At 44.8% G+C, this 23,810-nt stretch overlaps 2 protein-coding genes across 2 annotated transcripts; both read left to right on the top strand.

Annotated features, from left to right (window-relative positions):
• Nucleotides 1-9,713: 9,713 nt before the first annotated feature.
• LOC123110297 (aspartic proteinase Asp1) lies at nucleotides 9,714-15,733 on the top strand. Its single transcript, XM_044530776.1, has 9 exons — nucleotides 9,714-10,079; nucleotides 10,946-13,808; nucleotides 13,893-14,019; nucleotides 14,105-14,334; nucleotides 14,429-14,659; nucleotides 14,798-14,939; nucleotides 15,026-15,220; nucleotides 15,304-15,385; nucleotides 15,489-15,733. Exons 2-9 carry the CDS (start codon nucleotides 13,702-13,704, stop codon nucleotides 15,605-15,607), a joined length of 1,233 nt encoding a protein of 410 aa, XP_044386711.1. The 5' UTR covers nucleotides 9,714-10,079; nucleotides 10,946-13,701; the 3' UTR covers nucleotides 15,608-15,733.
• Nucleotides 15,734-20,067: 4,334 nt separating this feature from the next.
• Nucleotides 20,068-21,896, top strand: LOC123115596 (uncharacterized). Its single transcript, XM_044536721.1, has 2 exons — nucleotides 20,068-20,871; nucleotides 21,003-21,896. Exons 1-2 carry the CDS (start codon nucleotides 20,105-20,107, stop codon nucleotides 21,748-21,750), a joined length of 1,515 nt encoding a protein of 504 aa, XP_044392656.1. The 5' UTR covers nucleotides 20,068-20,104; the 3' UTR covers nucleotides 21,751-21,896.
• Nucleotides 21,897-23,810: the final 1,914 nt, after the last annotated feature.

Raw genomic sequence — 23,810 nt, 5'->3', positions numbered from 1 at the left:
TCTGAGTCAAAGCTAGCGTCGACGTAACCCTTTACGACGAGCTCTTCGTCTCCTCCATAAACGAGAAACATGTCCTTTGTCCTTTTCAGGTACTTCAGGATATTCTTGACCGCTGTCCAGTGTTCCTTGCCGGGATTACTTTGGTATCTTGCTACCAAACTTACGGCAAGGTTTACATCGGGTCTGGTACACAGCATGGCATACATAATAGATCCTATGGCTGAAGCATAGGGGATGACACTCATCTCTTCTTTATCTTTTGCCGTGGTCGGTGACTGAGCTGAGCTCAGTCTCATACCTTGTAACATAGGCAAGAACCCCTTCTTGGACTGATCCATTCTGAATCTCTTCAAAATCTTATCAAGGTATGTACTTTGTGAAAGACCTATGAGGCGTCTCGATCTATAGATCTTGATGCCTAATATATAAGCAGCTTCTCCAAGGTCCTTCATTGAAAAACACTTATTCAAGTAGGCCTTAATGCTGTCCAGAAATTCTATATTATTTCCCATCAGGAGTATGTCATCTACATATAATATGAGAAATGCTACAGAGCTCCCACTCACTTTCTTGTAAACGCAGGCTTCTCCATAAGTCTGCATAAACCCAAACGCTTTGATCATCTCATCAAAGCGAATGTTCCAACTCCGAGATGCTTGCACCAGTCCATAAATGGATCGCTGGAGCTTGCATACTTTGTTAGCGTTCTGAGGATCGACAAAACCTTCCGGTTGCATCATATACAGTTCTTCCTTAAGATGCCCGTTAAGGAATGCTGTTTTGACGTTCATCTGCCATATCTCATAATCATAGTATGCGGCAATTGCTAACATGATTCGGACGGACTTTAGCTTCGCTACGGGAGAGAATGTCTCGTCGTAGTCAATCCCTTGAACCTGTCGATAACCCTTAGCGACAAGTCGAGCTTTATAGATGGTAACATTACCATCCGCGTCCGTCTTCTTCTTAAAGATCCATTTGTTTTCTATCGCTCGCCGATCATCGGGCAAGTCTGTCAAAGTCCATACTTTGTTTTCATACATGGATTCTATCTCGGATTTCATGGCTTCAAGCCATTTGTTGGAATCCGGGCCCGTCATTGCTTCTTCATAGTTCGAAGGTTCATTGTTGTCTAACAACATGATTTCCAGGACAGGGTTGCCGTACCACTCTGGTGCGGAACGTGTCCTTGTGGACCTACGAAGTTCAGCAGTAACTTGATCCGAAGTACCTTGATCATCATCATGGTTTTCCTCTTCAGTTGGTGTGGGCATCACAGGAATGGTTTCCTGTGCTGCGTCACTATCCCGCTCAAGAGGTAGTACTTCATCGAGTTCTACTTTCCTCCCACTTACTTCTTTCGAGAGAAACTCTTTCTCCAGAAAGCATCCGTTCTTGGCAACAAAGATCTTGCCTTCGGATCTTAAGTAGAAGGTATACCCTATAGTTTCCTTAGGGTATCCTATGAATACGCATTTTTCCGACTTTGGTTCGAGCTTTTCAGGTTGAAGTTTCTTGACATAAGCTTCGCATCCCCAAACTTTTAGAAACGACAGCTTAGGTTTCTTTCCAAACCATAATTCATACGGTGTCGTCTCAACGGATTTAGACGGTGCCCTATTTAAAGTGAATGTAGCTGTCTCTAGAGCGTATCCCCAAAATGATAGCGGTAAGTCGGTAAGAGACATCATAGACCGCACCATATCCAATAGAGTGCGATTACGACGTTCGGACACACCGTTTCGCTGAGGTGTTCCAGGCGGCGTGAGCTGTGAAACGATTCCACATTTCTTTAAGTGTGTACCAAATTCGTGACTTAAGTATTCTCCTCCACGATCTGATCGTAAGAATTTTATCTTTCGGTCACGTTGATTCTCCACCTCATTCTGAAATTCCTTGAACTTTTCAAAGGTCTCAGACTTGTGTTTCATTAAGTAGACATACCCATATCTACTCAAGTCATCTGTGAGAGTGAGAACATAACGATATCCTCCGCGAGCCTCAACGCTCATTGGACCGCACACATCGGTATGTATGATTTCCAACAAGTTGGTTGCTCGCTCCATTGTTCCGGAGAACGGAGTCTTGGTCATTTTACCTAAGAGGCAGGGTTCGCACGTGTCAAATGATTTATAATCAAGAGACTCTAAAAGTCCATCAGCATGGAGCTTCTTCATGCGCTTGACACCAATGTGACCAAGGCGGCAGTGCTACAAGTATGTGGGACTATCGTTATCAACTTTAAATCTTTTGGCATCTACACTATGAACATGTGTAATATTACGCTCGAGATTCATTAAGAATAAACCATTGACCATCGGAGCATGACCATAAAACATATCTCTCATATAAATCGAACAACCATTATTCTCAGACTTAAATGAGTAGCCATCTCGTATTAAACGAGATCCAGATACAATGTTCATGCTCAAACTTGGCACTAAATAACAATTATTGAGGTTCAAAACTAATCCCGTAGGTAAATGTAGAGGCAGCGTGCCGACGGCGATCACATCGACTTTGGAACCATTCCCGACGCGCATCATCACCTCGTCCTTTGCCAGTCTCCGTTTATTCCGCAGCTCCTGCTGTGAGTTACAAATATGAGCAACGGCACCGGTATCAAATACCCAGGAGATACTACGATTACTGGTAAGGTACACATCAATCACATGTATATCAAATATACCTTTGGTGTTGCCGGCCTTCTTATCCGCTAAGTATTTGGGGCAGTTCCGCTTCCAGTGACCCTTCCCCTTGCAATAAAAGCACTCAGTCTCAGGCTTGGGTCCATTCTTTGACTTCTTCCCGGTAACTGGCTTACCAGGCGCGGCAACATCTTTGCCGTCCTTCTTGAAGTTCTTCTTACCCTTGCCCTTCTTGAACTTAGTGGTCTTATTGACCATCAACACTTGATGTTCTTTCTTGATTTCAGCCTCTGCTGACTTCAGCATCGAGAACAATTCAGGAATGGTCTTTTCCATTCCTTGCATGTTGTAGTTCATCACAAAGCTCTTGTAGCTTGGTGGGAGCGACTGGAGGATTCTGTCAATGACCGCCTCATCTGGGAGGTTAATGTTTAGCTGGGTCATACGGTTGTGCAACCCAGACATCTTCAGGATGTGCTCACTGGCAGAACTGTTTTCCTCCATCTTACAACTGTAGAACTTGTCGGAGACATCATATCTCTCGACCCGGGCATGAGCTTGAAAAACTAGTTTCAGCTCTTCGAACATCTCATATGCTCCGTGATGCTCAAAACGCTTTTGGAGCCCCGGTTCTAAGCTGTAAAGCATGCCGCACTGAACGAGGGAGTAATCATCAGCGCGAGTTTGCCAAGCATTCATAATGTCTTGGTTCTCTGGGACGGGAGCGTCACCTAGCGGTCCTTCTAGGACATATTGTTTCCTGGCAGCTATGAGGATGATCCTCAGGTTCCGGACCCAGTCCGTATAGTTGCTGCCATCATCTTTCAGCTTGGTTTTCTCTAGGAACGCATTGAAGTTCATGTTGACATTAGCGTTGGCCATTGATCTACAAGACATATTTGCAAAGGTTTTAGACTATGTTCATGATAATAAAGTTCTAATCAAATTATGAACTCCCACTTAGATTAGACATCCCTTTAGTCATCTAAGTGTTACACGATCCGAGTCGACCAGCCCGTGTCCGATCATCACGTGAGACGGACTAGTCATCGTCGGTGAACATTTTCATGTTGATCGTATCTTCCATACGACTCGTGTTCGACCTTTCGGTCTCCGTGTTCCGAGGCCATGTCTGTACATGCTAGGCTCGTCAAGTTAACCCTAAGTGTTTTCGCTGTGTAAAACTGTCTTACACCCGTTGTATGTGAAAGTAAGAATCCATCACACCCGATCATCACGTGGTGCTTAGAAACGACGAACTGTAGCAACGGTGCACAGTTAGGGGAGAACACTTCTTGAAATTTTATAAGGGATCATCTTATTTACTACCGTCGTCCTAAGTAAACAAGATGCATAATACATAATAAACATCACATGCAATTATATAGTTGTGACATGATATGGCCAATATCATATAGCTCCATTGATCTTCATCTTCGGGGCTCCATGATCATCTTGTCACCGGCTTGACACCATGATCTCCATCATCATGATCTCCATCATCGTGTCTTCATGAAGTTGTCACGCCAACGACTACTTCTACTTCTATGACTAACGTTTAGCAATAAAGTAAAGTAGTTTACATGACGTTATTCAATGACACGCAGGTCATTCAAAAAATAATGACAACTCCTATGGCTCCTGCCGGTTGTCATACTCATCGACATGCAAGTCGTGAATCCTATTACAAAGAACATGATCTCATACATCACAATTCATCATTCATCACAACTTCTGGCCATATCACATCACATGATCAATCGCTGCAAAAACAAGTTAGACGTCCTCTAATTGTTGTTGCATCTTTTACGTGGCTGCAATTGGGTTCTAGCAAGAACGTTTTCTTACCTACGAATCACCACAACGTGATTTTGTCAACTTCTATTTACCCTTCATAAGGGCCCTGTTCATCGATTCCGCTCCAACTAAGGTGGGAGAGACAGACACCCGCCAGCCACCTTATGCAACTTGTGCATGTCAGTCGGTGGAACCGGTCTCACGTAAGCGTACGTGTAAGGTTGGTCCGGGCCGCTTCATCCCACAATACCGTTGAGCAAGAAAAGACTAGTAGAGGCAAGTAAGATGACAAAATCCACGCCCACAACAAAGTTGTGTTCTACTCGTGCAAAGAGAACTACGCATAGACCTAGCTCATGATGCCACTGTTGGGGAACGTTGCAGAAAATTAAAATTTTTCCTACGGTTTCACCAAGATTCATCTATGAGTTCATCTAAGCAACGAGTCTAGGGAGAGAGTTTGCATCTACATACCACTTGTAGATCGCGTGCGGAAGCTTGCAAGGTGATGATGTAGTCGTACTCGACGTGATTCAAATCACCGATGACCTGCGCCGAACGGACGGCACCTCCGCGTTCAACACACGTACGGAAACAGCCACGTCTCCTCCTTCTTGATCCAGCAAGGAAGGGAGGAGAGGTTGAGGGAGATGGCACCAGCAGCAGCACGACGGCGTGGTGTTGGTGGAGCTGCAGTACTCCGGCAGAGCTTCGCTAAGCGCTATGGAGTTGGAGGAGGTGTTGGGGAGGGAGAAGGAGGCAACCAAAGGCCAGGGCACAAGGTATGAAGTCCCTCCTCTCCCCCACTATATATAGGGGTGCCAAGGGGGGGTGGCCGGCCCTAGGAGATCAAATCTCCTAGGGGGTGCGGCGGCCAAGGGGGGATTCCCTCCCCCCCAAGGCACCTAGGAGGTGCCTTCCACTAGTAGGACTCCTCCCCCTTGGAAACCCTAGGCGCATGGGCCTTGTGGGGCTGGTGCCCTTGGCCCATGTAGGCCAAGGCGCACCCCCTACAGCCCATGTGGCCCCCGGGGATGGGTGGCCCCACCCGGTGGGCCCCCGGGACCCCTCCGGTGGTCCCGGTACAATACCGATAACCCCGAAACTTGTCCCGATGCCCGAAACAGGACTTCCCATATATAAATCTTTACCTCCGGACCATTCCGGAACTCCTCGTGACGTCCGGGATCTCATCCGGGACTCCGAACAACATTCGGGTTACTGCATATACATATCCCTACAACCCTAGCGTGACTGAACCTTAAGTGTGTAGACCATACGGGTTCGGGAGACATGTAGACATGACCGAGACTCTCTTAGTCAATAACCATCAGCGGGATCTGGATACCCATGATGGCTCCCACATGCTCCTCGATGTTGTCATCGGATGAACCACTATGTCGAGGATTCGATCAAACCCTGTATACAATTCCCTTTGCCAATCGGTACGTTACTTGCCCGAGACTTGATCGTCGGTATCCCAATACCTTGTTCAGTCTCGTTACCGGCAAGTCACTTTACTCGTACCGTAATGCATGATCCCGTGTCCAACACCTTGGTCACTTTGAGCTCATTATGATGATGCATTACCGAGTGGGCCCAGAGATACCTCTCCGTCATACGGAGTGACAAATCCCAGTCTCGATCCGTGTCAACCCAACAGCTACTTTCGGAGATACCTGTAATGCACCTTTATAGTCACCCAGTTACGTTGTGACGTTTGGCACACCCAAGGCATTCTTACGGTATCCGGGAGTTACACGATCTCATGGTCGAAGGAAGAGATACTTGACACTTGCAAAGCTCTAGCAAAACGAACTACACGATCTTTTATGCTATGCTTAGGATTGGGTCTTGTCCATTACATCATTCTCCTAATGATGTGATCCCGTTATCAACGACATCCAATGTCCATAGTCGGGAAACCATGACTATCTGTTGATCACAACGAGCTGGTCAACTAGAGGCTTACCAGGGACATAGTGTGGTCTAAGTATTCACACGTGTATTACGATTTCCGGATAATACAGTTATAGCATGAATACAAGACAATTATCATGAACAATGAAATATAATAATACTTTTATTATTGCCTCTAGGGCATATTTCCAACACGGAGTTGGTTTTGAAGGTGACCACCATACCTCTACATACGTCTCCGGAGCACACCGCAAGCAAAATGAATCTTTTGGAGGAACCTCTAACCATTTAGGAGCCCAAGCTTCAAGAGTAACAACTTGGTGAAGATGAGCGAGTTGGGGAGTGTTGTGGAATTGTCACGGCAGATGTCCTAGTGTGAGGACTTAATCGTGGAGCCATCGCAACTAGGTTAGCTTAAAGGGGTTAAACGAGACAAAGGACACGGGAGTTTATACTGGTTCGGCCCCTTGCGGTGAATGTAAAGGCCTAATCCAGTTTTGAGGTGGTATTGCTTATGTCTCGAATACCAGGGAGCGATTCCGCTTGACCTAACTTTCGATCTCTTGTTTTTTTTGCCCTAAACCATCGTCGGGTCGTCCCTTTATATACACAGGTTGATGCCCAGTGGCTCACGGAGTCCCGACCGGCTCATAAACAACGTGTCCGGCTCGGTGACTAATTATACTTGCCTTACAATATAAGTCATACACATATGGCGGTTTACCCCTATGGGCCTTAAGTCGCCTTTGGTCTTTGGGCCCTTGCTTCATGAACCACATCTTCATAGGCCGGCTTTGTATTGATGAACCGCCTTTGGTATAACCCGGCCCTTCTTGGCGGGTCATACCCAATAGTCATATCCCCAACAGGGAGGCACAAAACGGTTTGGTAGGAATGTAGATCAGATGAATCTCCTCCAATCCCCAAAGAAATGAGTCTCGAATCACTCGAGGTTGGTGTTGAAGGTGACCACCACAACTCGCCCTCCTCGTCCCCGAACCCATACACTCCTAAATAAACAGTAAATTCAAGAACTTTACCCTCAAGAGATGAGCCTCAAATCATTTCGGAGTTGGTTTTGAAGGTGACCACCATACCTTTACATACGTCTCCGGAGCACGCCGCAAGCAAAATGAATCTTTTGGAGGAACCTATAACCATTTAGGAGCCCAAGCTTCAAGAGTAACAACTTGGTGAAGATGAGCGAGTTGGGGAGTGTTGTGGAATTGTCACGGCAGATGTCCTAGTGTGAGGACTTAGTCGTGGAGCCATCACAACTAGGTTAGCTTAAAGGGGTTAAACGAGACAAAGGACACGGAAGTTTATACTGGTTCGGCCCCTTGCGGTGAAGGTAAAGGCCTAATCCAGTTTTGATGTGGTATTGCTTATGTCTCGAATACCAGGGAGCGATTCCGCTTGACCTAACTTTCGATATCTTGTTTTTTTTTGCCCTAAACCATCGTCGGGTCATCCCTTTATATACACAGGTTGACGCCTAGCGGCTCACGGAGTCCCGACCGGCTCATAAACAACGTGTCTGGCTCGGTGACTAATTATACTTGCCTTACAATATAAGTCATACACATATGGCAGTTTACCCCTATGTGCCTTAAGTCGCCTTTGGGCTTTGGGCCCTTGCTTCATGAACCACATCTTCATAGACTTTGTATTGATGAACCGCCTTTGGTATAACCCGGCCCTTCTTGGTGGGTCATACCCAATAGTCATATCCCCAACAGGGAGGCACAAAACGGTTTGGTAGGAATGTAGATCAGATGAATCTCCTCCAATCCCCAAAGAATCACAGTGTTGGGGTGGATGTGTATGGAGATCTCAAGATTTTAGGGTTTGGTTATGGTGGATGAGAGCTGGAGGAAGATTTGTGTTGAAGGTAAAAGAAGGTCACTCTTTTTGGGGAGAAAAGTGACTCCGGGCACCCAGACCATCCTGGGGAGGTAGAAACTCACTAGTGCCTCCGGGCACCGAGAGAAAAGTGACTCCGGGCAGCCAGACTTCTGGGTGAGGTCACTCTTTCTTGGAAATCCCTTCCGAAATCTCTTAGCATAGATGGAAAGACAATGAATGGAAATGGAATGAGTTCGCCAACTCTCTAATCTCCACAACCCTACTTAATAGTATGTTTTCTCCTATGACTCAAAATCAAACGAAAAACTTTCCGAGTCGCCGAAGAAAAGCACCATATTTTGTCCTTTTTGAGTAAGAGGTCACAGAAGTCTGTAGGCAAATAAGAGATACCAATGTGGTGAAGTAAACTTGACAACCGACATTAGATCTTGCTAATCCTATTGTTATCAACACCAAATTGTAATTGAGTGACAATGCACTCTCAAAAAGGTAGGGGGAGATGCTCGAGGAAGGTTACCAAGTGAGCGTGTCTTCTTTTAGGAAGATAAAATGATGGTGTATTTTCTCAATAGCGAAGAGCTTCTAGCGAACAATCAAGTACAATTTCATTGAACCCTAGTCACGTATGGCATTCCACAGGTGAAAGGGATATTTTGGTTTGTACCACATTTACTTTATCAACATTATCTTCTCCATTCAATGGTTAATTTATCATTGTCGACTTTTTTTCCGGCATTATTTACTTCATCATTGTCTCTAGCTCAACACCTATCTCTCTTCTTTTCTCTCAGACACCAACATACATGCCCACAGCCCAAGCTCGTCATGTTTTGTGACGACTTCCAACCTTTGACCTTAGCATCAACCCAATCATTCAACAAACCTCGATTGTAGCATCCCTAATCATATTCTCTCCAACAACCTCTACTCCCTCAGCTTTGTCACTATCAATCATTTTGCGCTATTGCTGCCACCGCCTCATAGCCTCACCCATGTCACGCACGTCATCAAACAAGCAAGAGAAGCACGTGAATAGTGCTCAAATCTCTTGAAGTTAAGATTCCAAGCGACTGTGAGCCACTACCTCTGTCCTGGTTTATTAGCCCACTTCGTATTTTTTGTGCCAAATTTTCCATTGCCCCCTCTCCCCCTTCCCCCATCATCGTTGCCGCATCCTCTCCCTGTCGTCCTCCACCCTCCTGGCTCCGCCAACCAGGGAGAAGGAGAGAGGGGTGTGCATCCTCTGCATCCATTCTTGCATATCTTTTCTCTTTTTTTTATATCTTTTCTCTTGACATGGCATGAAGTTTTTTATGTTTTTCATATAGCTTACAACTCTTGTCAAGTGGTGACATGGCATGAAGTTGGATGTGAGGATTATGTATGTCAAACGTGGGGGGAATATATATCCCTCCAAAAAAAGAAAACGTGGGGGAAATAATCCACCGGGTGTGATGAAGACGTAACCTATTGTGGAAGGCGTAATCGTTTTCTATCTCTGAACTTCTTCTCTGAATCTCTCTGAAGCTATCCCGTGCTCACGTCCGGCGATCGCCGCGGCGGCAACCCCAACTCGCCACCCCGTTTGTGACGCGGATGCGGCGCCGCCATAGGATGACGCCGGAGACGGGAAGCATCCTCCCGCCTCATCTCCTCCGCGGGCTCCAGCCCCCTCGAGCAGCGAGCTGCCTCCGGGGGAGGAAGGGCAGCGTCGACGGGCAGGGCAGGGGGGAGCTGCGGTGGAGGAGCGGCAGGGAGTACAAGTCGCGACGCCGGATCCATGGACAGACCGGCGACGAGCTGCCTGCGGGTGAGAACGCAATGTTCAGAAACGTGCTGCTCTTTCAGGTATTGTTCCTCTCTGAAATCTGTTTTTGCTGCAACCTACCTCATGCAAAATCACTAGATCCAAGATTCCCACATCTTTTCTTGTTCATTTCTAGGTTTGAACTAGCAGCTAACCTATCTACCATTTGCCTTATTAACATCTCCATCCTTGTTTCGATAAGTTGTACAAGAGTTCCACATCTATTTTTTTTTATGGCGAAACACTGAAATGTGATCAAGAAATAATATACACGCATGGGAAACTGCTATCGATCGGACGCAGAGTTTAATCAAGATCTGTGTATTTCTTCCTTACCTTGAATGAAACCTGATAGGATTTATTTTGTTTTTATACTCTGTGTCAACCATGGAAGAACATTAGCAGGCTTGTGAGGTCTGTCCTGCTCAGTTTGTTTGGTTTGGAGATTAAAATGTTTAATCGAGCTCTGTGTATTTCTTTGTTACCTTGGATGAAACTTGGCAGGATCAAGCTCCTAAGATTGTTGAGCTGTTATACTTCAGACCAATTTTCAGAGTTCATTTCTTTCTGTGGAAAGTGTTGTCAGATTGTGTGATTATTTGGAATGATTAGTGCGCTTTGGAATTTTTTTAACGTTATACTTGCTTGGGATTTCTAATAGGTTCTGACCTTTGATCCTCAAATCTGAAACAAACTGCCTCGAGGGTGCTCATCTTGGGAGGTTTTGTGTGTGAACCTTTTTCGTTTTGTGCCCTGCAAGCTGCGGACTTGCAGCTTGATTAATCTTTATACTTTGTGTCAACCATGAAACAACATTAATAAGCTTCAGTTTGTTCAGTTTGGAGATTACAAATGTCTGGAGCTGTACAATGAATAATATCCTGGATGAAGTTTTATCTTTGTGCAGTACCACTTTGAGACAATTTCAGGCAGTAGAAAGACGAGGTTAGATTCAAGAGAAAAGATAAATCAGGAGCAGGTTAGTAAAATGAGTTTCGTTTCTGTTCGGAGAGCTCATATGCTGCAAGCTTTCTGGTAAAGCTCAATTGGCTCTTGTGACAAACTTACGATCCCTAACTTCCCATACAAATATTTCTGCATCAACAATTCATCAGGTTCTTAGGTAATATTTACATAGACAAGCAAAAATGCTGGAAGTTGGTATTACTATACCGGAGTAATCGCCAAAGTTAAAAAAACGTCATAGTTAATTACTGGATGTGGCATAAAAGAGCCTGAGTAAGTTTTTCTAATAGTAAAGAGAGAATCAAGCAGATCAGACCTGAGAAAACATGATGGGCCCCCCTGACTTGTACAATACTAACGCTGAGATTATTTTTTTCATCAATGTAAAATACCTAAAAACTCCATGAATGGATGGCTAATCTGATACCTAAAATTGCACTGTAAAATCGCTCTCAAATAACTGTTGCTTCACGTAGTGGAGCTTGAAACCGTCTTTGTCCTTGCTACATATTTAGTATTTTGCAATGTAATACTCCTTTCAGTGTGAACCTAATTGAGAAAAATATAAATGACAGGAAAAGGAGAATCTTTAACATAATGACTTGTACAAGGTGATATTACTACATTTGTTTACAATGAAATACAATTAGAGCCAGTTGTTACTATCCAACTGAATGCTGCTATTGCCATCCAAATAAAGTCGTACTGTCTTAACATGCCTGGCCAAAATGAGGGATGAGTGGAGACAAGGATGATCATGTAGTAGAGACAAATAGTAAGTCACTAACCTGTATGCTCTTCCTTTTCATAATAATATGGAGGCCTTGCTCTAGCATCCCGTTCACTCGAAGCCCTAAAATTTCAATACATGATATATCTGATGCTTTTGTGATTTAATTTTTTATGAAAGATTGTTATGCTTTATTCGGACTCAGAACTGAATGCTCCACTGGAGCAGGTAGGTAACACTGTGAGCAGGCCTTCTATAACCGTATATTTTCTTGATCAGATGCTTTCATGTATGCAGGATAACTCTAGTTTCGAGGGTGAGTAGTACGCCGAAATAGCATTTTTTTAATTATGGGTTACTTCTGAAGGGGAGCCTTGGCGCAGTGGTAAAGCTGCTGCCTTGTGACCATGCAATAGACCCAAAGTGGTTGGACCCTTACAGAAATGTAGGAAAAGGCTGTGTACAATAGACCCAAAGTGGTCGGACCCTTCCCCGGACCCTGTGCAAGCGGGGGCTACATGCACCGGGCTGCCCTTTTTTATGGGTTACTTCTAAAATTTGAGAAACTTTAAAACCAATTCTGATTGCTGAGTACTGACTGATGCTTTATATATAGTAATGTTATATGAAGCTGCTGCCTTGTGACCATGCAATAGACCCAAAGTGGTTGGACCCTTACAGAAATGTAGGAAAAGGCTGTGTACAATAGACCCAAAGTGGTCGGACCCTTCCCCGGACCCTGTGCAAGCGGGGGCTACATGCACCGGGCTGCCCTTTTTTATGGGTTACTTCTAAAATTTGAGAAACTTTAAAACCAATTCTGATTGCTGAGTACTGACTGATGCTTTATATATAGTAATGTTATATGAAGATGAAATGCTTGTGTGTCTGCAGCCCACTGCATACAGATTTTTCAGATCAAACCTGAGCAGTTACACTTGACACATGATGAGCTTTGATAGGCATGAGTTGCAACAGTATATGTTGTCAGTTCATGTATCATATTTTTCCTTTTTATACTATGTTGCTTCATGGAGTGGAGATTGAAACCGCCTCCATGTTCCTTATCTATTTCTGTGGTTTCCAAGATGAGTCATTAGTACTTATTTGGCTAGCAATAAGCATACCCCTTTCATAGTGAACACAACCGTGAAACGTGTGCTTGAATTATGATCAAGACAGAAATGGGAACCTTTCTACTCTTACCATTCTGGGAAAACATTATTAGAGTACAAGTTTTGCAGTTATCTCACTGGAAATGAACCACTGTTCTCATTACTCTTCAGCTACACTACATATGCCCACTCAATTAAAGAATTTCTGCAGTTAATAGTATGCATATATCTGGAAGATGCATTACCTTGCATATATGTGTATCATGTACAGCCAAGCAGAACAAAATAAATTGAGTTTCGAATTTCCAAAGTCAAAATTGAGCTGAAATTTTTTGATGCCTCATTATTTGCTAGTCATGTATCATTTGGTATGCCATTATATTTATCTTCCTAAGAATAGGTATTATCTATCACTAATCTCTGATTGTCGTGCACAGCATACAGTTTTGTAAGTCCAAATAATATTTTTTCATGTCTAAATCTTCTTTCCTGCCTTAATCTCTCTAGGTCTGATTCAGAACACATGAAATTTGCATCTAGTCAGCAGAAATTTCTTTTGTTCCTGGTGGAATTTGTGTGTGTGTGTGCGGGGGCGGGGGGGGTCATTTGCTCCAAACAAGGACTTAACAGCCAGGGAACTCTAGTGGAATTACACATCACTTGAGAAGAAAGTCAATATTAAAACCCACAAAAAATGCATAATAAAAAGAAAGAAGCAGAGGAAGTTAAGCTCCGAAGCCAGCGGCTATAAATACCTCACCACCTTGTTCTCACCATCCAAAGAAACACAGAGTTCCAACAGAGGAGTGAGACCCCAGAGTGCAAACCACAGCTCAGCCTTCTTCCCCCACCATGGCTGCCATGTGGCCTCCGATCATCGGTCTCCTCGTCCTCCTGCTCCCAATCGCGCCGTCCTCCGCCATCAAGTTCCCGCTCGAAGGCAATGTCTACCCTGTTGGGTATGTTTCTCCGAACCCTTCATGGCCTTCTCAGGCTTGAGGTTTTCTCTGTATATTTGACGCGCGTTTTCTGTACCTCTGCAGCCACTTCTATGCTACGTTGAGCATCGGTGAACCCGCGAAGCCCTACTTCCTGGACGTCGACACTGGCAGCAACCTCACCTGGCTGGAGTGCCACCACCCGGTCCACGGCTGCAAGGGCTGCCACCCGGTAACAACTAACAACACTCGGTTCCGTTCAATTTGTAATACTTTGTGTTTGATGCCACATGAAAAATGTTTCGTTTTTACCACAGAGGCCACCACACCCATATTACAAGCCAGCAGCTGACAAGTTGAAGGTGCAATGTGGTGGCCCGCTATGTGCTGCGATGCGCAGAGACGTGCCTGGGATCCCTGAGTGCTCCAGGAAAGATCCACATCGATGCCACTACGAGATTCAGTATGTCACCGGGAAGTCAGAAGGTGACCTTGCCACTGACATCATTTCTGTCATTGGGAAAGACAAGAAAACCATCGCTTTCGGGTACGACACTAACTGAAATATTAGTGTTATTACATGTTCAGTGCCCAACTTTATTTGGATGTTGATGATGCACGGTCACTTTCATTTTGCACAGATGTGGATACAACCAGGAGGAACCAGCAGACGCACCGCCCTCGTCGGTAGATGGCATCCTTGGACTCGGGAGGGGAAAGGCAGGCTTTGCCGCGCAACTCAAGGGGCTAAAGATGATAACAGAGAACGTCATTGGACATTGCCTCAGCAGCAAAGGAAAGGGTGTCCTCTACGTTGGGGACTTCAATCCGCCCTCCCGCGGCGTAACCTGGGTACCCATGAGAGAATCCTTGTAAGAATTTCTTTGTGATCATGGCTTTCGCTTTCACTTTTTTTGGATCTAACATGCATAAGTCAAAGAAGAGTATCATTATTGCTTGTTTACTTTCCATTTGGTTCCAAACATTTATTATACCATCGTTTTCCGCAGGTTGTACTACTCACCTGGCCTAGCAGAGCTGTTCATTGACAAACAGCCGATAAGAGGGAATCCAACATTTGAGGCTGTATTTGACAGTGGTACCACCTACACCTTCGTGCCTGCCCAGATATACAATGAACTTGTTTCAAAGGTAGGTAAATTTCAAACCACAGTGCATTCTGAATTTCTGATGCCCATAATAAATAAAATGCTACTCATGGGATTTGAGTCTTTCAGGTTAGAGGTACTCTCAGTGAATCATCACTTGAAGAGGTGAAGGGTCGTGCTCTGCCTCTATGCTGGAAAGGGAAAAAGCCATTCAGATCTGTCAATGATGTGAAGAACCAATTCAAGGCACTGTCACTAAAAATTACCCACGCCGGCGGCACCAGCAACCTGGACATCCCTCCTCAAAACTACCTCATCGTGGAGGTGAACATTCGACAACCCAACCGATAAGCATCACTGAACAATTAATGGCTAACATGTCTTGTGTATGTTTGTTGGCATGGCAGGAAGACGGGAAAACGTGCTTGGCTATCCGCGATGCCTCGTCGGATCCTGTTCTGAAGGAGCTGAACTTTATCTTGATCGGAGGTATATATGGAGCTCAGATTCAGATGCAAGTTGTCCAGGCTCTTGAAACTAGTAAACCTTGCATGTTTTAAAAAGATTTGTAATTTCAACCTCTGTTCTGCAGCTGTCACGATGCAGGATCTGTTTGTGATATACAACAACGAGAGCAAGCAGCTCGGATGGGTTCTTGCGCAGTGCGACAAGGCGCTGGAGCTTGAATCCGTCATCCATTCGCGTCTCTGAATAATGTTCGATCAGATCGACATAGACAAAAACCTTAACGAGAACAAATCAGTGCCCTCATATGGTGTTTGAAACACTGTATGATGCTCCCGCTTATTACGAATAAAATGTTGGCATACTGAGGAATGTGTACCTTCTGCATATTTACAATCCTGATATGATATTAGATTGACTGTATGCATGGTCCTCCTACCAAGAAGCAAACTTATTTTTCGGAAAGAATATAACACACTACAGAAATAAGTTTCAGAGCTATTGCATGCACAGCTGGACCTGAACCCCTGAGCATGCATGTCACTAAGAATTTGGGAAATCTTTGAATTGTTCACACAAAAATAAGCACAGGGAATCAGAGGAATAATGAGAGAGTGAGAAAAGGTTTATTGATCCTCTTGTGGGAAATTAACATAATCAACACTAAAAAAATTAGGGTTGTAGAAATACATTTTGTACAGATTTGATGACCCTAATCTTATGCGGTTTTGCTTGTGATTATTGACTCTTTTTTTTGCCACTGGTCGCCTTTTTTCTTTCTTTCTGAGTGTGTGATTTCTGTTGATTCCATCTCAGTTATGTATGGTGTTATAGCTTGGATCAGTTCACGCTTCAGAATTATTGGAGGTCCAGGATGGACCTTTTGATCATGTATACGCTTTTTCTTGTATTTTTTCTGCTATATTCAGGCTGCAAGGATTATTTTCAGGAATGGTAATCTTTTGGCCCTTATATTTCTTATTTACAGCTGCACTTTTAATCTACACCAGTTGCACATTTTCTAACATGTGTAACTACTTGTAATGTGCAACTATGTTATGATTCTGTTATTTGTACTATGGGTCTCCAAACTCTGTTTGGTTTGTGGTACTCCTAATACAAATCAGTTGCACATTTTGAAGATGTGCCACCCATGTACTTATAATGTGCAACTGGTTCATTTGATTCTCTACTCGTACATTTTGATTTTTTAAGTTATACATAAACATTTGTTTTTAATATTTTGATGGAATGCTACACTAATGTAGACCAGTTGCACATTTTCCAAATGCGCAACCGTTTTTTGTTCTACTAAATAATATTTGTTCTACCTGTATTTGGTCCACTGACATTTTTTTACATTGACGACGTGACTTCTCAATCAACTGTTAGGCAGTCGGATCGAATATTATGATCCAATGTCTTGTGTAGTGAAACATATCAATGAATGGAAGTCTCCAAAATTCCTAAGAGAACCATACAATCTGTGGAGGTCTTAAACTATTTAGGAACAATATTAGCCGTTAGATGTCAAACTAGTAATGGATTGGATAGATCGAGTCGAATAGATACCACATGGAAAAAAATGGTTTTGCAATACACGTAAAGTCACATTGGTAGTAGATGGCGCCATGATTGGGCCAACTGCGACGCAACTCAATGGTGGGCCCCATAAGAATACACTCTCTAGTAAAAGAACACGCCCTCCCCTCAAGGACCCGATCTTGATGAGGAGACGTGCAAGATGCATGTAAGATAGCGGCCTATTGGATTTCTCCACTTAGGGTTCTACATGGGCATAATTGCAGACAACCACACGCTTATAGACAATGATATCCTTATAAAATAGGGATGTTGAACACCTGGTAGTTTGCAACATGGTGGAATCAAAAGCTAAAACATGTATAGAAACCACAGGCGACCCCCAGGGGGTCGTGATCTAAAAAAGGAGGCACATGCTCTAAAAAATCTCGAATGTGCCTTGGATGGTAACTCCGTCTCATGATGCTAGCCACTCGATCCGAGGAAATCATCTTCCGCTACTTGATCAGTTCCACAATCACTCTTGTCATGACATTAGCCACTCCAACAAAGTGGCGATTCTTTGATCCTCTTGCTTGGCTTATCAGCAGCGCCGTTGCCACCTCCAACTCGCGTCTCCAACGAATTGCATGCAGCAACATTTGTGGAGCATGTCAACTGGAACTTACTTCACATGATATAGGTCTCAACCGTTAACAAATTATAAGTTCACCATCAACTGGATGAACATACAAAAAAACAACAATTCTACATATGAAAGAATTGCTTCGGATTGCTTCTAAGTATGTTATGTGGGGCACCGACGTAGCATTAAAAGGGATATTTTTTTTACAAGAAGTTAGTTTTAAGGGCCAACGAAAATAGGACATACCAGCCAGTATATTGACTCTGTGAAAAACATCCCATAGATCCACATTTTTTGATAAAAGAAATGAAGCAAACTTGAAGTCAATAATTAAAAACAACTAAATTTGGGGCACCAGTATCATGAACCATTTGTCCCGGAAATGCATATGTACCTACACAAGCGGTACATGTCATATCCATACCATCCATTGGGAGGCCCGCTGCTTTGAGATATGTGCCATGCGCCTACATAATCCGAACTACAAAGAAAAACAACTAATTTGGAGTAACAGTATCATGAACCATATCATACCCATACATTTCACCTATTAAATGGCTTGAGATTTCTTGAACTAAATTATTATTAAAAAATAGAAGTAGAAAAAATTTCCGGATTCAACTAAACAACATAATGCAAGGTTGCAATGGAGGGGCTAAACAGATTTGGACGGTGCGGCAGGTTCAGTTAGCAATCTCATACCTTGAAATTGATATATGTAATCATACTTCATGGGGCTCAAAAGATTTGGTACCTTGGCTTGTACAGGTACACCTACACAGAAAAAAAGAAAGATACACATGCATGTTGTTGAAACATTGTTGTTTTATTTCATCCTCAAACATTGTAGCTGTACATATATTAAACCTGTGCTTAGATTGTTAGGAAGACAGTGGTATGCTCAGCCCATCACGGTTCAAGTTCTAGATTTGACACTGATACTAGTATTATTTCTGGACTTATTTTAGACTTCCGGCGATGTTCATTAAGTGGGAAGAGACGTACCAGTCGACTGCGAGGCATCTATGGTGACTTCGTAAAATCTCAAGATGTTATGTCGGCTCAGTCTTTCGAATGTGTCCATAAAGGTAGGGTGTGCGTGTGTGCGTTCATAGGGTGAGTGTATGCTCATGCATGTGAGTTAGTTCGATTGTACTGTTTCAAAAAAACAACAACAGGGGCCAGCTGCAAGGTAAATTGGCCAACAGTTTGTGCGCCAACTGAGAAAGGAGGGCTGGGGATCCTGGACCTGCAAAGCTTTAGTCGAGCACTACGGCTAAGATGGCTATGGATTGCCTGGAAAGACCCGGACAGGCCATGGGTTGGCACACCACCGCCATGTGACGACGTCGACAGAGCCCTGTTTGCTGCAGCTGCAACGGTCACCATTGGAGATGGTACAACAGCGTCTTTCTGGCAATCAACATGGCTTGGCCCGGAGACGCTGGCTCAACGCTACCCAGCCCTGTTCAAGCACTCCAAGCGAAAAAACAGGACAGTTTCAGAAGCTCTACAAAATGAAGCATGGATCAACGACCTTGAGCACGGTGATACCAGCCAGATACTCCCTGAATTCCTGCAGCTGCACCGAAGGATCCGAGAGGCAAACATCCAGTTAGATGGAGCAGTGAGGGACCAAATTCGGTGGAACATGGAGGCAAAAGGAGAATACACAGCAAGTTCAGCTTACAACATGCATTTTCAGGGGCGACACAATTCAATTTTTGAAGGCATCATCGGGAAAGCGTGGGCTCCAGGGAAGGTAAAGATGTTCTGCTGGCTGCTGCTGCAAAATCGTGTCTGGTCAAATGACAGACTGCAACGACGGGGCTGGCCAAATGGCTATTTCTGCCAACTATGCCACAGAAATTTTGAAACAAGCAAGCACATTATCTGGGAGTGCCCCACGGCCTGGAGTGTATGGCAACAAGTGGCGACATGGCGTGGCTGCTCCACTTTAACGCCAAAGAATGAGTGCAGCCAGAAACAACCAGTGACAATAACCAGAGATATCATCACCGGGGCGGCACCAGGGATCGAAAAGGAGTCAAAACCATGCTTCTTGCGGTATGCTGGGAGATCTGGCGGGAGAGAAACAAATGCACGTTCCAAAACAAGGTGGCATCTTCACCGGACATTATGAGAATTTTGCAAAGTATTTTGGAACTTTGGAGACTTGCGGGAGCAAGCTGCATTGAGAGCCCCTTGGGGATCCTTCGTGAGAGTGTTAGATTATGAGTGACATCTCTATTTTTATTTTCTCTACAATTTTCTCCTTGGTCAATGACCGTCGCGCACCATGTTTTCTTCATCATGTTCTCCCTGCTATGAATCAATGAAATAGCCAGCAATTGCTGGACAATTTCAAAAAAAAAAAACAGCTGTTTTTTTAGGATTATATTAGTATATATTAAACAGCTGCTGTAGGTCGTGCAAGAAGTGGACTCTAGCTTTTTTTAGCTTTCTTTGTACCGTGCCGTGTCAATATACATATAGGATCCGATCCATCCATCCATCCATACAAGGAGAAATCGATCGTAAGCGTAGCCAGTCTGAGCTACGGGCCGGATCGCTCCATGGAACGCCGCCTGCGGCAGCGACATTGCGGCGACCTACCCGAAGACGTGCTCGCCGACGTGCTCCGCCATCTCCCGCCGCGCTGCCTCGCGGTGTCGCGCTGCGTCAGCAAGGCCTGGTGCCGCGCCATCGACGAGCGCCGCCTCCTGCGCCCAGACCTGCTCCCGCTCTCGCTCGCCGGCATCTTCATGCACTTCGACGAGCACACCTTCCCGGAGTTCTTCTCCCGTCCCTCCTCTTCCAAGAGGATCAACGCCAAGCTCGACTTCTTGCCTCCCCTCAAGGATCCCAATATGGACTACTATGTCTCCAACCACTGTAATGGTCTCTTATTGACCAGCACATGCGTGATCAACCCTGCCACGCGACGCTGGGATCCTTTGCCTCTGCTTAGGCCTTTCTTCGCCGATCCCATGGGGCTCACCCGTGTTTTCGGTTGGTATCTAGCTTTCGATCCCACCGTGTCGCCACACTACCAGGTGTTCAAGGTTCCCTATTTGCCCCCGAAGCCTTATAAGCCCGGAGATTATGGCTACCGAGGTCCTCAAGATTATGTAGAACCTTTGGTGGAGAAATCTGAATGGCCGCCGGCTCCATGCATCATGAATGTCTTCTCGTCAAGGTCGGGCCACTGGGAGGAGAGGTCTTTTGCCAGAGAAGGTAATGCTGCAGGGATTGTTGCTGAGGTGCGACAAAGGTGGCTCTTTGGTGCCGTCTACTGGCGACAAGCACTTTACGTGCACTGCCAAAATAATTTTTTCATGAGGTATGTGTGCTCTCAACCCATTACATCACTAGCTAGTTTGATGTCGACGCTTACTGTAACCACAACAAACGAATTACTCAATTATTAGTCAGATTACTTTACATATTCATGTGAATTATTTGATTTTGCAGGATATCCTTGTCTGAGGATAAGTACTGTGTGATTAAACCACCGATGGATATGGATATCAGGGTGTATTCTTATCTAGGAAAATCCAAAAAGGGGGTATACATTGCATCATTCATTAAGGATGTCTTTCGAGTTTGGATCCTAAATGAATCGTATGATCAGACAAAGTGGGTGTTGAAGGGTGAATATGATCTTAAGCGTGTGCAAGCGTTTGATAAGGATGTTCATGGTCCCTGGGTCTTAGAAGACATCAACTATGATTTATTTGGTTCTCGGCTTCCAAAATCCAACAAGAAAGTAATAGTTGAACAGTTTGAGTGGAACTCAGATAACGATGATGATGCTGATGACAAGAGTGAGGTTGTCGGAGAAAACAACTATGGAACACTTCGTTCACAACTTCCGGAAGTCAACAAGAAAGCAATTGTCCAAGGGAGAATTGAGCGTGATAACGATGATAGTGATCTTCTTGATGATAACGGAGACGTGGTTGGAGAGCGTCACAATGCATGCAACGTACTCGGATTTCACCCCTACAAAGAGATTCTCTTCTTAAGCAGCTTCAAGGAAAGGGAGTGGAAGGCTACAGTGCATGCATATCATTTGAATAGCTCACGGGTGGAATGCTTAGGGAACATCTGCCCAACGCAATACCAGCAAATGGAAGACCAATTACAGGAGGAACTAGGGGTACAAGGATATTTTCCATACACGCCATGCTGGACCGGTGACTATCCTAGAAACAAATAAAGCATCTAGCGGTACACTACTATTGTTATTTAGTAGGTTGCTTTGGTTATGTTTACTTCCTAGAGATAAATTGATCGTTATTGTTATGCCGTTAGCTAGCGGTACACTACTATTATTACGAAATAGCTAGATTCTCGTGTGAATCATGCATGTGAGTTTGAATCAATTAAGCATCTAGCTAGTAATCCCTTCGTTTCCAAATATTTGTCTTTCGAGACATTTTAAAAGGACTACGACATACGGATGTATGTAGACATATTTTAGAGTGTAGATTCACTCATTTTGATTCGTATGTAGTCACCTGTTGAAATCTCTAGAAAGACAAGTATTTAGGAACGGAGGGAGTATATACGAAGTAAACCAGTATGCGCCAGGTTTGCATCACAGGGCAAGAGATAAACATACTGAGAAGCATGTTGCTCCACGAAGATTGGCATGATACGTGTGTTGTCCCCAGAGATTGGCCTTCGCTCTAAACCGATCGGTAGAGATGATATTCTCCCTGTCTTGTGCATCTTTCGTGGTTCCTTCTTCCTCCAACCGATCGGTTTGGGGTTTACCAGGATATCGAGTCCCTTGTCCATTCCGTCCTTTGGTCCCCCGCTTCGTGAATTTAGCGCGAGAGAATGGCATTTTGTCAATCTTGAGCGGGTTTTAGGTTGCATTGTTTATTTCTCAAAAGGCTTAATCTTAGTTGTTGTCTCACGGGGTGCTCCAAGCGATGACATATCTGTCATCAAGAGTGTCTCCGGTGAAGCTTGGATCCTGCCCTTGCCCGCAGCCATCAGCGGTCGTTATTGTACGATTGTATATTGTGTTAAAGAAAACAACTATAGTATGTTTTTTTAGGATTATATAGGAGTATTAAAGAGCTGTTGTAGGCCGTGGAAAAAGTGGACTCTAGCTTTTCTTAGCTTTCTTTTTGTACCGTGCGGGCCGACTTCCTGCACAGCTTTGGTCAATATACATATCGGATCGGATCCATCCATCCATCCATCCATCAAGGAGAGATCGACAGTAAAGCGTAGCCAGTCTGAGCTATGGGCCGGATCGCTCCATGGAGCGCCGCCTGCGGCAGCGAGATTGCGTCGACCTACCCGACGACGTGCTGGCCGACGTTCTCCGCCGTCTCCCACCGCGCTGCCTCGCCGTGTCGCGCTGTGTCAGCAAGGCCTGGCGCCGCGCCATCGACGAGCGCCGCCTCCTGCGCGCGGACCTGCTCCGGCTCTCGCTCGCCGGCATCTTCATGAACTTCGGCTGCCACACATTCTCAGAGTTCTTCTCCCGTCCCTCCTCCTCTTGCAAGAAGATCTACGCCAAGCTTGACTTCTTGCCTCCCCTCGAGGATCCCTATGAGGAGGATGACAATACCGTATTCGAGCACTGTAACGGTCTTCTCTTGACCAGCGAGTGCGTGGTCAACCCTGCCACGCGACGTTGGGATCCTTTGCCTCCGCTCATGCCCTTCACCGACCCCATGGGGATGAGCCGTGTTTTCGGTCGGTATCTAGCTCTCGATCCCACCTTGTCGCCTCACTACCAGGTGTTCAGGGTCCCCTGTCTGCCCCCGAGGCCTTGTCAGCCCGGAGACCGTGGCTACTGAGGTCCTGAGGATTATGTAGACCCTTTGGTCGACAAATCTGAATGGCCGCCATCTACATGCATCATGAATGTCTTCTCCTCAAAGTCGTGTCGTTGGGAGGAGAGGTCTTTTGCTAGACAAGGTAATGCTGCAGGGATTGTTGCTGAGTTGCGGCTGCGACTGCAACATGGGTGGCACTATGGTGCCGTCTATTGGCGACGAGCACTTTACGTGCACAGTCAAATAATTTTTTCTTGAGGTATATATGTACTCAACGTCTCGACCCATTCCATTACTAGTTTGATCATGCCGACGCTTATTATAACCACAATAAAATGGCTACTCAATTAGTCTGTTTATTTATTTTACATATTTATAAGAGTTATTTGATTTTACAGGATATCCTTGTCAGATGATACGTACCGTGTGATCAAACCACTGACGGATATGGATATCAGGGTGCACTCTTGTCTAGGAA

This window comes from Triticum aestivum, chromosome 5B (genome assembly GCF_018294505.1).
Source record: "Triticum aestivum cultivar Chinese Spring chromosome 5B, IWGSC CS RefSeq v2.1, whole genome shotgun sequence".
Classification (NCBI taxonomy): domain Eukaryota; kingdom Viridiplantae; phylum Streptophyta; class Magnoliopsida; order Poales; family Poaceae; genus Triticum; species Triticum aestivum.
Note: the sequence above shows the minus strand (reverse complement) of the source record. Positions and strands in the feature narration are given on the sequence as shown.